Below are 15,252 nucleotides of genomic sequence, written 5' to 3' on the forward strand. Positions count from 1 at the left end.
TTAAAAATATATGCATGATTAAATAAATAAGTTGATATCAAATTATGAAAATTGTATGGAAGAAACCAATAAGAAATGAAATAGAATAGGGGAATGGGAGGCTTCTTTAAATAGATTAGTCAGAGAAGACTTCTCTAAAGAGATGACATTTAAGCTGAGCACCAAAGCATAAGAACAAGCTGGTTACACAGAGAAGATAACAGCGTTTCAGGTGAAGGGAGAGCATGTTAAAGGAACAGGGAGAAGATCAGTCCAGCTGGAGCCGCATAAGCAGGAGGAGGGTGGTACAAGTTACATTTGAGAGACAGGCAGGAGCCAGCTCATGCAAGGCCATAGCCCCATGGTTAAGGAGCTTGGATTTTTATTCTAAGTACTGTGGGAAGACAGTCATTTTTTCATTTATTAGACCAAGATTTATTGAGCTCCTTCTGTGTGTCAGGTAAAGTTCCTGCCCTATGGAATTAACATTCTAGTGGGAGTGATAACTAATAAGCAACTATGTCAAGTTGTAATAATTCATGTGGGGGAAAAAATAAGCAAGTTAAAGGGAACAGGGAATGCCAGAGATGGTAGTGGAATGTTGTACATTAATACAAGTTGAGAAGGCCTCCCTGATGAAGGTACCTTTGAACAAAGAACTGAAGGAAGCGAGGAAGCAAACTAAGCAGATATCTGAGGGAGGAGTGTTCCAGGGCATTAAAGGGTTTTAAGCTAAACAAATTACATACCCCAATTTACATTTTAAGATCACTTTTGCTGCTTAGTGGAAAATGGATTGAAGTAGAAGTAAGCATGGAATTAACGATGGTGGTGACCTAGGGGCCACCTAGAGTGGTAACAGTGGGAATGAAAAAATATATTGGGGGCTAGATGCAATAGGACTTTCTAATAGATGAGAAATGGAGATTCAAGAACTGAAAAGAATCAAGAATGGTGCCCCAGTTATTAACCCTAAACATCTGAGTAAATAATAGTGTCATTTATTGAAATGGGGAGAGCCGAGACTGTAGGATAGAGAGGAAGGAGGAGACAGATTTAGGATGGAGAGAGAAAGACGGAGAAGACAGATCTGAGCTTAAAAAAAAAAAAAAAAAAAACAGAAAAGAAAAAAGAAAAGAATGTTATATTTTGGACATGTTAATTTGTATCTCCAAGACTTAAATGGAGATCTCAAGGCAGTTAAATGTAGGAAGTCTGTAAAACCCACAGAGAATGTGAGATATATGAACTTGGGAGCATCTGCATAGAAGCAGCCTTTAAACCCAGGTGAGCACCTGAGACCCTCAGATAAGGAGTGTGGAGATCAGAAGGCAGGCCTGAGGGACTCTCTCATTGTGAGCTTAGGTAGAAAATGAGCTGGCAATGAACCCTGAGAAAGCAGTGCCAGTGAGGAAACACAGTGTCCTAGAACACTGTAGACAGGAAGGGTTCGTGAAGGAAGGAGTGCTTGACTACATCAGATGTTAATGGGAGCTGAGTGAGATGAGAGCAGAGAAACACCTGTGGGATTTAGCACTTGGACATCTTGGACGAACTTGGCAAGTAGGGTCAGTGACATGTTGTGAACATAAGCCAGTTTGGAAGGAGTTGAGGAATAAATGGGTGGGAGGGGAAGGAAATGGAGGCAAATAGCATATACAACTCCTTCTAGAAGCCTTTCTATGTAATTTAATTTGTTATAATTTAGTGCCTAACAAGTGTGGTTCGTTGGCTTCTGCCAAATACTCTGCAGTCTGGTTTGACGTGCAAGGGTGAATGGTGCTGGTATCTGGATAGTTGCCAACCTGCTTGGAAAGATAAAAGAGCAGAGGGAACACCCTTACTTCTGAGCGGGTTTACTGATTGAAAGCTCAGAATACTGTGCTTATTTCATCACTCACACCTTGCATGAGATGCATATCTGGGATGGGAAAGCAGAACCCTGGCTGAAGATTAGACTTTATTCTTCAGTCTTACTTATATTCTCCTCCTCAACTCCTCTGTGTGTCTGTCCAATTAGCCTCAGGGCTAACCCTTTCTTCTTCCACACTGTTAAATAAGGTTCAGGTAGTTAAAAGAAAAGCACATCAAAGACAACTAGCTTTTTTTTTTCCCCCTTATCCTTACAAGTAGGAATGAATTAAACAGAGTCCTACAAGCCTTTTTGCCCTGAAGGTCCTGGACCACAATGTTTGAGTTGTGTTCTAAAGTCTGCGGTACCACCAGAAGGTAGATGCTGGGAAATAATCTGAAGCAGGAAAGGGGATAGCTTTCTGACTGAAGCACAATACGAAAAGAATCCAGATGTGGATAACATGAAAATCAGAGGAGTATGGAAGATAAGAATTCCTTGGAACATAGTATTGTTAAACCTTGTTAATTCAAATTAATTGGTTAGAAGACTCACACAGATGACACTGAATATAATTAAGGAAATGTGCTAATTATAAATTTACACAATGCTTCGAAGTGAATTAATGAAAAACTGTAGCATAGGTGCACAGGAGGAGCACGTTCATGAAAAGTAGAATTGGTGTTATTTCCACGTGCTTAATACTGAAGGGATTTTTTGATGCTTGAAAATTTTTTCATTTTAAGCTAAACATAACTCACCCAACCTCATTACAAGTAAAACCTTTATAGACGTACAAAGATGAGCTATAGCCTAGATTTACACAAATTGATCACAAGTTCAGATTTGGTGGAATTTCTACTACTGACATTTTACTATAGCTTTCTTTGATTCATTTGCTTTTTCATTCAACATATATATATTGACCTCTTCTTGTAGGTAAGAAGTTAGTACCAGGCTTTGAAAATGGACTTGGAGATTGTTAAAAATCAGAAATTAAGTTGAGTTTAATGTAGGGTAACCACATTTTCAACTTGAACAATCTGTTTTATCAAACTAAAATAGATTTAGCTCATGATACACAACTCCCACCCCAAGTGCTTTCTATTTTGATCAAGCTTCAAACCTCTTAATGACTACCCAATAAAGAAAACTATTAGGCTCAGAATATTAAGTGTCAAAACAGACATTATCTACAGATTTGCTGAACATTGGACATTGAACTGAGTTGGGTCTCATGGAATATTTGTGTAATTAAGAGCAGCTTCAAGATAGACTGTTCTTTTTTATTTTGTCTTAGTTGATATCATATATGTCCTATTGACTAAAGAGGCAATGCTCTTATTATGCTTAGTAATAATTGCTATATTTATCAAGTACTTTATAGTTCACTAAAGACTTATCCCATTTAATCATGAACTCTGGGAGGGTTGTTCCTGTTATCCCAATTTTACAGATGCAGAAACTGAAACTTAGAAGAATTAAGTGACTTGCCCAATAGCACAAGGCAAGTAAGTGGAGCGTTGGAGCTCAAAACCAGAGTGGCTGTCTCAGAGTAATGTTCTTTTACCGTCCCGCACAGTAATGGAATCATGGACAACATACTGTCTAGAGAAGATGGAAAAGTCAAAGTAAGGGTGTGTGTCATTTGATGGGGACAGAAGTCAGTAGCTAAAATATCGAATGCAAGCAACCAACAAGAGCTGTGCTGTTCTCAGTCATGAGAGGTGATACCTTAGTTTAGAAAAGAATGTTATTTTAGGTATTCTTCATTTTGAGGCATAGGGGTAGAAATACTCAAATAATAAAGAAGAGATAGATTTGCAAATCATCTGCATAGTGTTCCCCAGCTGTGTGAGTCTAGGACATTACTCATTATTTCAAATCTTATCTGTTTTTTGTATACCGTTTAAAACAACGTGGTCCAGCCCTAAGTCAAGTGGATGATGTCATTACTTCAAGTAGTTATTTGAAATATCCCTCATTCATGTGATGCTTAGAGGGTGGCATTGTGATTGAGAGCATGGACTAGAGCCAGGCTTCCTGGGTTCAGTACTGACTGCTCACTGCAAGTGGGATGTTTCACTTCTGAGCCTCATCCTTTAATCTGTGAAAGGATGATAATCTATCCCCACAAGAAGCTTGCGAGGATTAAGTGTATTAGTACATTTAATGTACATAGAACAGGCCTAGAACAGAGTTAAGTAGTCAATAAATGTTATTACATTGAGTAACATCTTTTAAACAGATAGATTCTTTTTGCTGGAAGCTCTGGTAAAATTTGGTCATATATTTATAATCTTTTGCTTGTGGTCCTTCACAAATTTAATTCATATTAATATAGTATTTGTTCATTTAAAATTGTGTTACTTTAGAAAATCAATTCTATAATGTCCCTTTTATCAGCTTTCTCTGCATTTTAAAAACAGAGATGTATGAAAATGTTCTCCAAGAATGTTTTGGAATTTGAACTCACCAGAAATTGAAATAAGCATAAAATGTATACTCAAAAATTACCAATAGCATAGTGAATTAAATTGGAAACATTAATAAGGAAAATTTTGTAATATCTCAGCCCTATATAGCCCAGTTTTGATATTGCTATAATTAAGAATCAGGCTAAACTAAAAGCAGACATTGAAAATAGTGTTTATTTAACAGACAATAGCAAAGAATCAGGCTAAACTAAAAGCAGACATTGAAAATAGTGTTTATTTAGCAGAAAATTGTGTTTATTTAGCAGACAATAGCAAAGATTTACATGTTTAGATTTCATTTATATATTTACTTCTCATATAATTATATTTTTAATCATTTATAAATGTATTTATATATTAACAGTATCGTAAATTACTTTGAGGTGTGCTTGTTTTGGGTTTCAGAGGGGGCAGCAAGAGAATATGTTCTGAGGTGTATTGGTAAAGTTTGGAAACTTACTACCTTTAATTAATTTTATTTTTTTATTTTTTTCCTATTAGTAGATCAAAAGAATGTTCTAAAGTGTTTCTTACATTTTAGTTTTTCCCCTTCAGTCTGTAGGGTTTATCATAAAAAGTGTATTTTAAGAATAAAAGTAATTATGAGGAAATGTTTCAACTTCATTTAACATCTGTACCAGATGTGATATATTTAATTATTTTTTTAAAAAAGAAAGTCTTTGTAACTTTCATTATTCTTCTGTATGGTACATCTTTTATTGAGTGTTTTATACAATTGATAAGCATTATTCAGTGGCATATGGTCTGAGTCTGATGTGCTTTGAAAAGAGTACAGAGTTCTGATAATGAGGATTCTGTGAAAATGGGAAAACCAGCACAACAGATACGCTTTGAGAAAGTATGGGTTTTTAGCATCTTGAAACAATATATCACACTCAAAGGGACAGAACTGGGCTGCACAATCTGTTAGCTCATTCTTGTCCAATCTGGTCTCCTCCTTTCTTTTGGAGCCAGCATTGTCATCAACTCACTGAATTATATTCTGACTGGAATGTATTTCAGGCACAGAGTAATGTATCTACTTAAATGGAATCCTATCTTTCTACAAAAGCTTTTTGAGTATAATAAATTTAAAATATAAAAAAAATTTCTATTAAGTTAAAGTAATTGGTTCAACAGTTTACATATGTGCCTTCTCCCCCACACCCTAAAGAAAGACCACTGCTTGGAGGAGCATAGGTCTGTTTTTATTTATAATACGGAAAAACTTTTTTTGGTTTAACTAACATACAGTCAGATGTATTTCAAGGACCGTTTATCGGAAAGATACCTGCACATTACAGCAGTCGTTCCGTGAACAGAAATGAACTATGGAAGTAAAACTTCCTCTATCAAAGTGTTTTAGTTACATGATTATTCTTTTTAAAATTCTATATCAGCCTTTCTTAACAAGAATTAAGGCTTCATGTCCTAAGACATCCAATGAATGTAATAAATGAACTTTTCTCCTAACCATCTAGAATGGTACTAACTATCCTTGGAGAAATTAAGAAGATGGTAATTCAGATATTTTTTTGTGAGGCTCAGGGAACCAGAATTGAGAAAGACTACTATATAGTACTCAAGGCCACTGAGTCTTTTAACTTGAAGCATAGTGTGTTGTATAAAAGAATTACATGTTACTTTAGGGCTATATGTATGTAAAGGATTCAGTGTGATAATTTTTGTAAAGTGATAAGCACAATGCCTGACACATAATAAGTACTCAACAAATAATATCTGTTATCATGTTTTAAGCTTTCATTATCCTAAATTCCTGAAAAATTTTGCTTGTGTTATGTTGTTTTGATCCAGATGAAACCTATTTTAAGTGTAGGGATGAAGGTGCATATAATCTAATCAAAAATTATATTTTCAAATTTAAACAGACTGTCCTAGTAATATTTTATGCTTAAAGATTGAGTAACATTACTATAAATTTTGCTTTTTTTATGATGCACAAATAATTCAGAATTCATCCACAGTAACCGTGTAATAAATGAAGTTGTTTTCTGTGATTGTCCTCATGAGGATTTTAGGTCATTACCAGTTTAGATAGGCAAATAGTTCTTTTTAATGCATTGATTTATGTGAAAGTGGGGGAAGGGAATGAGAAACAGCCAGGCTTCCCTGATGCGAAAGGATGAGATATTACTGCCTCACCAAACCTCCTGCCACAGGATTCCTCAGCTTTCCTATGGTAAATGGTATGTTATTTTTTGGATATGATTGGCATTGCCATGGAACACTGCAAATTATACAAGTTATACATACACACTGCTATTTAAGTTGTGAAACTGAAAAATCCCGAAACTAATTGTCAGAGTAAGAATAATGAATTATTCTTGATAGTGTAAATTGAAGATATTTTATGCAGTGAACTATTGAACGAAAAAAGGATGATAGGCTGTCACTTGAGAACAGCTAACATAATTTATGAGACAGGACAGTACCTTTCTTTATAGCATGCATTTGTAGTCAGCATTTATATTAATACATTTCCATATTCTTGCTAAACAGATTGTAAAGAAAATAATGCAGGAATATCAGGTGACTGTACTGTGACTATGAAACAGAATGAATTCTTTATATATTGCATTCAATTCAGGAAAGTGGGTAAATAAGACTTCTGATGTATATGTTATTAAAATATTACCTAGTCTATGCAGTGCTTTTTATACATTAATAATTATTATAAAGCCAAACTCCATCTTTCTTTTTTTTTTTTTTTATTATTGGAGTAAAACAACTTTTTCCCACATAAAAAACTTGGAAAACTTTTCCAACCATTGAAAATAAAATTAGTAAGAATGAAAACAGTTGGAATGCTTCATTATATGAATATGTTTGTCTTTTTTTTAAAATTGGGGTATAATTGATTTACAACGTTGTGTTAGTTTCAGATGTACAGCAAAGTGAATCTGTTGTACAAATACATATATCTACTCTTTTTTCAGATCCTTTTCCGATATAGGCCATTACAGAGTATTGAGTAGAGTTCCCTGTGCTATACAGTAGGCCCTTGTTACTTATCTATTTTATATATAGTAGTGTGTATGTGTCAATCCCAATCTTCCAATTTACCCCTCCCCCCAAATATGTTTGTCTTATGCATTTTTACCAAGTGGCAGCAGCCACCTGAAGTTTCTCTAGATGGAGATTTTGTGAACTGTTTACTGATTTATGCAGAGCCAGGAACATAAGTGTATTGCAGGTATACTTGTGTATATTCGAGGTGATTAATAGTAGAAGGCAAAAAGGAAATAAAGTCTGAAAATAATGTCAGTCTTCCAACTTCTATCTCAGTCTTCAGGCATATAATAGTTATACATGTATTGATGCCTACTTCCAAGTTCCTTCTCCACTGTTGTTTACTGATGTGGTCATGAAGCTGTAGACATAACTAAAACATGTCCTTCTTCTCAATGCTCATATATTCTCAAACCACTTGGTCTCTGCATTACTGCCCTCAGGGAGTTGCCCAAAAAGGTGCCCAGGCTGCACCTAGTGTCGTCATCTTCTTTAGGGACAAGTAGAGGTCTATCATTAAACAGAAAGAGATTGGGTTTTCTGTTTAGTTCTTTACAGGAAGTAAGTTTTGTAAGAAAATAAGATTTGCTGCTTGTTGCCATAAAATCTGTGTTGCATTAAGAGTCTTCCATGTAGGATGGAAAGTGATAGAATATTCTGAGAGTATATATAAAATATAAGTTTCAGAAACTGTTTACACATATAAAATTCAATGAGCTAAACTGAGGCTGGAAATGCAATCTGTTTTAAAATGCAAAAACTGGAATGTATAAGAATTCTGAATAGTAAAGTTAGCATTTAAAATAAGTAAGGTAAGGAATTACTTAACCAATATTGCTAGAATAATTAACTATTTAGGAAAAATAAACTTAGATTTCTACCATACTTTCTGTTACAAAATTACAAGTTAATTATTTAAATGTAAACAATAAAACTATAACAGAATTTAAAGGAATAGTAGGTGAGTATGTAATTGATCTCAAGATGAGGAAAAGTTTTCTAAGCAAAAAAAAGGGGGGGCCAATTTAAAATTTTAAGTCCATAAAGTAAAAAAAATTAAATAAATAAAATGAAGTACTTATAAAACTAGATGAAAGTTTATACCATGTGATGGACAAGGGGTTGATACCCTTAATACATAAAGAGCTATCACAAACCAATAAGAAAAAAGGCTACTCAATAAACGGAAAGATAATTTACCAAAAAATCAAAGAGTAAATATGAAAAGTATTTTAACTGAACTGTTGATTAAAGAAATGAGAAGTAAGCAAAAGTATATACCAGTTTGATTTTTTAAATGAAGAAACTGAGGCTCAGAGAAGGTATGTGACTTGCCCCCGGGTCACTAAGTTCAGTGAGAAAGCCTAAATTTGAACGACTACTCTTTGGTAGGATTATGACTGATTTTTCCCATTAATTTTTTGTCCATACTTTCTAAATTTTTATCACTGAGGCAAAAAATAGAGGTCTTTTCTATAACAAGACCAACACAGACACCGAAACATTTTAGGCAATATTACAGCCTTTTAGTAGTTGTTACTCAATAAGGGGTAATGAATACAGACTTTTTTCCTTGATGCATAAAAATAAAAGGGATAACATTTACATTTTAATTAATTTACAGTATACATACTCACTAAGTAGATATTCTTTTCAACTAATTTAACTTTAATCATAACTGCAGATGGGACCTATATTTTTATGCCCACATAGCATAAGAATTAAAAAAACAAAATGAAAAATGTAAAGCTAATGCACCTACATCTTGTAATTGTGTTTTTATTTGCAGATGGAGAATATCATTGGAACAGTAAGAGATTCCAACCTGAAGCTGACACTTGCTTTCGGAATAGGAATGCATCATGCTGGACTACATGAGAGGGACCGAAAAACAGTAGAGGAACTATTTGTAAATTGTAAAGTTCAGGTAATTTTTTTCCATGAACAGATATTTTAAAGTAACTTAAAAGTTGTATTTTAGTTAGATATAAGATATTATCTTTTATTTTTTAGGTTCTTATTGCTACAAGTACATTAGCCTGGGGTGTAAACTTTCCAGCTCATTTAGTAATTATTAAAGGAACAGAATATTATGATGGAAAAACAAGACGATATGTGGATTTTCCCATTACAGGTAATATTTTTAAATTTACAAATTAAACATCTGTTTTAGCATTAATAATTTGAATTTGCATGAATGAAATTTTAGAGAATTGGTCACATGTCAGTGATGAACAAATTGTAAAGTTTTTGTTTCCAGTAAAAATATTACTCCAAACTATTAAGCCATTTTATTTACTTTTACTTATCCAATGTGTTAATGAATGTCAAAGGCACAAGTAATTGTTTTAAATTTATAAATAGATAAAAGTACTGATTAGTAGGAATTAGTGACTTAATAAGTTATAATTAAGCATTATGTTTAATTTTAAATCTCCCTCACTAGACATGATATTTCCTATAGGACTTCTAGAACCAAAGCACTTGTTGCTGTAACTTGTACATGAACAGTCTATTAACATATTTTAAAACTTGATAAAAGCATTTTCAGTGAGTTTTGAACAGGAAAATATGCCAAATGTGTACTTCAACTCAATGAGTGCATATAAAATCTGTATCATTTCTCAATCATTACTTACCTCAGAGACTCCTGCAGTATAAAAGAAAAATTTTATACAGTGGATGGGAAGAAGAGGAGGCCTAAGTGGATCTATTATTCATGGGGAAAAATAAGCAAATGACTCTGCTGAAGAGGTTTTGCTATATAAGAGTTATATAGTTATAACTCTTAAATAGCATTTTTAAACATTTACCTAAAGGAATCTTTGATCTTTCTTACTTTTACACACTGTAAGACTCTTTTGGGGACTCAATTTTCTATCACAGTGAATGAATTATTTAATTATTAGGGAACTCAGTAGTAGGCATCAGAGAGAGCATCCCTGGTCTCAAAATACTCTTCTCCCTTTTATTTTGTTGTGTTGTAGAAACATGCCATAATCCATCAATATTTCTTGTGCTACATGCCACACTGCAGAATGCCTCTTGTTCTCTTTCTTATAGATGTACTCCAGATGATGGGGCGTGCTGGGAGGCCTCAGTTTGATGACCAAGGCAAAGCTGTGATTCTGGTTCATGACATAAAGAAAGACTTTTACAAAAAATTTCTTTATGAACCTTTTCCTGTAGAGTCAAGGTAAATTTTGCTGTAAATTAATTTAAATAGATTATGTCATAGCAGGTTGATATTTTTGTGCTGACATTGTATTAGATGAAAATCAGTAAAACTTCTAGTTCAAAAGAATTATTTGAAGTGAAGCAATATATTTATCACAATAAGACAACATTAAATTATAATTTTCACTATAAAAGAAAAACATGCTGTTTAAAAGAAGCAGTGAAGGGACTTCCCTGGTGGCGCGGTGGTTAAGAATCCACCTGCCAATGCAGAGGGCACGGGTTCGAGCCCTGGTCCAGGAAGATCCCACATGCCATGGGGCAACTAAGCCCAGTGCGCCACAACTACTGAGCCTGTGCTCTAGAGCCCGCGAGCCACAACTATGGAGCCTGTGTACCACAACTACTGAAGCCCACATGCTTAGAGCCCATGCTCTGCAACAAGAGAAGCCACTGCAATGAGAAGTCAGTGCACCACAACGAAGAGTAGCCCCCACTCGCCGCAACTAGAGAAAGCCTGCACGCAGCAACAAAGATCCAATGCAGCCAAAAATAAATTAATTACTTAACTAATTTATTTATTTTTTAAAAAAGAAGCAGTGAAGTACATTGTTCAGTCACATTGACTCTGGAGCAAGACAACTTGGGTTCATATCTGAGCTCTCCATCACTTGCTTGATCTTGAGCAAGTTATTTAAATCCTCAGTGCCTTAGTGCACTGTCTGTAAGATGGAAATAGCAGCAATACTGGCCATCTCGTAGGGTACTTGTACTGATCAGATGTATCGTGCTTGGAACTGTGTCTGGCACATAGTAAGCATTTAATAAAGTGTTAGTTTGGTGTGTGTTTTTGTAGAATAGTCTGTAAGTAAATATCCAAAATAAAGGGATTGGTAATGAATAATTTAGGCTAGTGGCCAGTTTCAGAATTATCACATACTTCTTTGTGGATACAGTAACTGCCACCCTTTTGACGAAGTCTTTCCTAATTTTCTCAGCTGAAAATAATCTTTTGTCTGTCAGATTTATACATTTTTCATTCCTAACATTTATCACTTGCTACCTTTTATCATAGTCTTCTTTAATATACTAAATCGCCTTTACCATATTCTAACTGCAAAGGACGAAGTATATTTCTAATTTATACTGTAAATAGTTATTGAGTTTTTTACTGTGTTAGAAGTTCTGATGTTCCTTTTTTTTTTAATTTGGAAAATACAAAAACATTTAATATTGTGGGAGATAGCTAACATTGTGCTGAGAGAAAATTTATGACCATAAATATATGTATTTTAAAAGAAAGAGTGAAGGGCTTCCCTGGTGGTGCAGTGATTAAGTATCTGCCTGCCAGTGCAGGGGACACAGTTTCGATCCCTAGCCCAGGAAGATCCCACATGCCGCAGAGCAACTAAGCCCGTGCGCCACAACTACTGAGCCTGTGCTCTAGAGCCCACGAGCCACAACTACTGATCCCACATGCCAAGAGCCTGTGCTCCGCAACAAGAGAAACCACAACAATGAGAAGCCCGCGCACTACAACGAAGAGTAGCTCCCGCTCGCCGCAACTAGAGAAAGCCTGCGCACAGCAACAAAGACCCAACACAGCCAAAACTAAAAACAAACAAATAAATAAATAATCTTTTAAAAATAAAAGAAAAGAAAGAGTGAAAAATGAATGATCTGAATATGTATCTCAAGAATTTGAAAAAAAATTAGCAAATTGAACTCAAAGAAAGAAGATAGAAAGATAAGAGAAAGAATTAATGAATTGAAACCAAGCATACATTAGAAAAAAATCAACAAAGCCAAAAGTTGGTTCTTTGAAAAGAAGAATAATATTGATAAACCTTTAAATCTGGTCAAGAGAAAAGAGAGAAGGAACAACACAATATCAGGATACAAAAGAAATCTAAAAGGTAATAAGACATTATGAAAAAATTTATACAAATAATTTTTAAATTTTAGATCAAATGGTAGAATGCTTTTTTTAAAAAATTACTAAAACTGACACAAAAAGAAATGGAAAATTTAAATAGCCTCTTATCTATCAAAGCAATTGTATCTGAAATTTAAAATCTTTCCACAAAGAAATTTTCTGACCCAGACGTTCCACTAGTGAATTCTTTATAACATCTAAGGAAGAAATTGAACTCATGAAATTGAACACGAACTCTTCCTGTAATAGTTGAAAAGATAGGACTATTTGCCAACTTATTTTATGAGAGTAGAATAACCTTGGTTCCAAAACCTGATAAATTTACAAGAAAGGAATGTAACAGAGCTGTGTCTCTCATGAATATAGATGTAGAAATCCTAAATAAAACATGAGTAAATCAAATCTAACAATGTATAAAAAGATAACATATTACAACTAATTACAATATCAGTGCAAAGATGACTTATTACTTGAAAATAAATGAATGTAATTCACCGCGTTAGCAGGAAAAAATGAGAAAAATTATATGATTATCTCATAGATATTATAAGAAAGCGTTTGGTGAAATTCCATACCCATTAATTATAAAAACTCTTAGCCAACAGGAATATAAGGGAATGTTCTTAATCTGATAAAGAGTCCCTACTAAAAATCTACTGCAAACATCATGATTGATGATTCAGTATTGAAAGCTTTCCCTCTGAGATAGGAAATGATACAGGGATGTTGTTTTCACCACTGCCAGTAAGCACTGTGCTAGAGATCCAAGCCACTGCATTAAGGTAAAGAAAAGAAATAAAAGTCAAAATATCCTTTTGAGCAAGAGGAGTGACTAAAAAGCATAAAAGGAAGACTTCTGGGGCACTGGTGATGCTTGATCTTGGTGGTGGTTACACAGATGTGTTCACATTGTGAGTATTACTTGAGTTGTACATGCATAATTTATGTAATTTTTTTCTATGTGTACTTCAGTAAAAAGTTAATTAAGGGCTTCCTTGGAGGCGCAGTGGTTGAGAGTCTGCCTGCCAATGCGGGGGACATGGGTTCGTGCCCCGGTCCGGGAGGATCCCACATGCCGTGGAGCGGCTGGGCCCATGAGCCACGGCCGCTGAGCCTGCGCGTCCGGAGCCTGTGCTCCGCAATGGGAGGGGCCACAGCAGTGAGAGGCCCGCGTACCAAAAAAAAAAAAAAAAAAGTTAATTAAAAATTAAAATGTGTACCTTGATATGACTACTATTAATATTTTATTTCTACAGAGTACATATACAGAAGTTATATGTTAACTTCTCTGTTAACGGACATTTAGAGAGTTTCTAGTTTTTAACTCTTACATATATTGCTGCGGTGAAGTATTTTGCTTCCCTATCCTAACCTATAAGTGTTTCCCTATCAGGTGATAATGAAAAAGTGAAATTGCTGGGTCACGGTGATTGTTCAAATAGATATTGTCAAATTGCCCTCCAAGTTAGCTATATGGATTTATACTCTGCCACTGGTGACTGGAGAGTAACATTGCAACTTTTTTTTTCATTCAATTTATTATGGCCATTGTCTCATATCCTTAAAAACATCCTTTGCAAAAACTGTTTTTTAATACCTGCATATTGTTCCATGTATCATAATTTACATGGCCTTTTCTTTTGTTGGACATTGCTTCCCTTTTTTGTAATTTATGTAAGAAACTGAAATGATCATTTTGTTACACCAGTCTTGCAACACATCTGATCATCTCTGTATATTCCACAACACCTAGCACATTTATGTCTTATATGACTGAACTTAATATTCACTGAATGAATGAAGGGAATATCCTTGCTCTAACCTAACCATCCCCCCTTTCTTACCAACTCTCCTTTCATCTGCCTCAGTAACTCTTGTCTGCTCTCCAAGGCGTATCGTCCCTCGTCTGCTCTTACCTCGGCTCTCATCTTCTCCTCCTGAAAGTTATTAGCTCCCTTCCTGTCAGCCTGTGTTTATTTCCACCTAGCAATTTATTTCCCCAAAATTATATACAAAAGATACAAATTACACAAAACATTTGTTCTGTATCCTGGAACATCAAATCTGAGTCTTGACCATGTGAGATAAATTGTTTTTCATTTAATGTTCATGTATGTTTCCCATGTCTTATTCACTCTGTAGCTTATTAGGAGTGCTCTCTGACCATTTAAATGCAGAGATTGCTGGTGGTACAATAACATCTAAGCAAGATGCAATGGATTATATCACCTGGACTTACTTTTTCCGACGTCTTATCATGAACCCCAGGTAAGTGCGGAGCAAATATTTTTCTGTTTTACACTAAAATAAAATATGTTTGAAGGTAATCATCTCTAAATTCAGGTACATAACAAAAATGCCAGAACATTGGACATCCTAGGTATAGGAATTTGCCCAGAGAATCAGATAATATCTCTGATATGTTCACAATGTATTGTGATATATTAGAAAATAAATGTGTGCTCTTTATTAGCTTATTTTAATTAACTTAGAATGTTCTCAAGGAGTTCACTCTGTAGTTAGGGAGACAAGACACCTGACCTCATTAGGAAATGTGCTTAATTAAGTTACATGGTAGTGGCTGACTTGGGTGCAGTTGGAATTCAGAGAAGAATAAGGCCTGTGAAATTGTAGGGGGAAGAATTTGTGAGGCATTTGTAAAGGTTAATAAGAACTCTGCAAGATGAAATAAAATGGGGGAGTTGTGATGGAGTATCTTTTTACTCCAGGCAGGATAGATTGTATCTTCATTTAGCACCTGTTTATCAAATATTATGCTAGACATTGAAGCATGAGGATGA

At 34.7% G+C, this 15,252-nt stretch overlaps 1 protein-coding gene across 1 annotated transcript in view; it reads left to right on the plus strand.

Moving 5' to 3' along the window:
- ASCC3 (activating signal cointegrator 1 complex subunit 3) overlaps nucleotides 1-15,252 on the plus strand; it is a 333,322-nt gene that overhangs the window by 231,247 nt on the left and 86,823 nt on the right. The window contains exons 31-34 of the mRNA XM_082633455.1: nucleotides 9,128-9,265; nucleotides 9,352-9,472; nucleotides 10,402-10,534; nucleotides 14,594-14,719. Coding sequence (XP_082489581.1) covers nucleotides 9,128-9,265; nucleotides 9,352-9,472; nucleotides 10,402-10,534; nucleotides 14,594-14,719 — 518 coding nt within the window. The remainder of the gene's footprint in view (nucleotides 1-9,127; nucleotides 9,266-9,351; nucleotides 9,473-10,401; nucleotides 10,535-14,593; nucleotides 14,720-15,252) is intronic.

This window comes from Mesoplodon mirus (genome assembly GCF_964341445.2).
Source record: "Mesoplodon mirus genome assembly, chromosome: 10".
NCBI lineage: Eukaryota > Metazoa > Chordata > Mammalia > Artiodactyla > Ziphiidae > Mesoplodon > Mesoplodon mirus.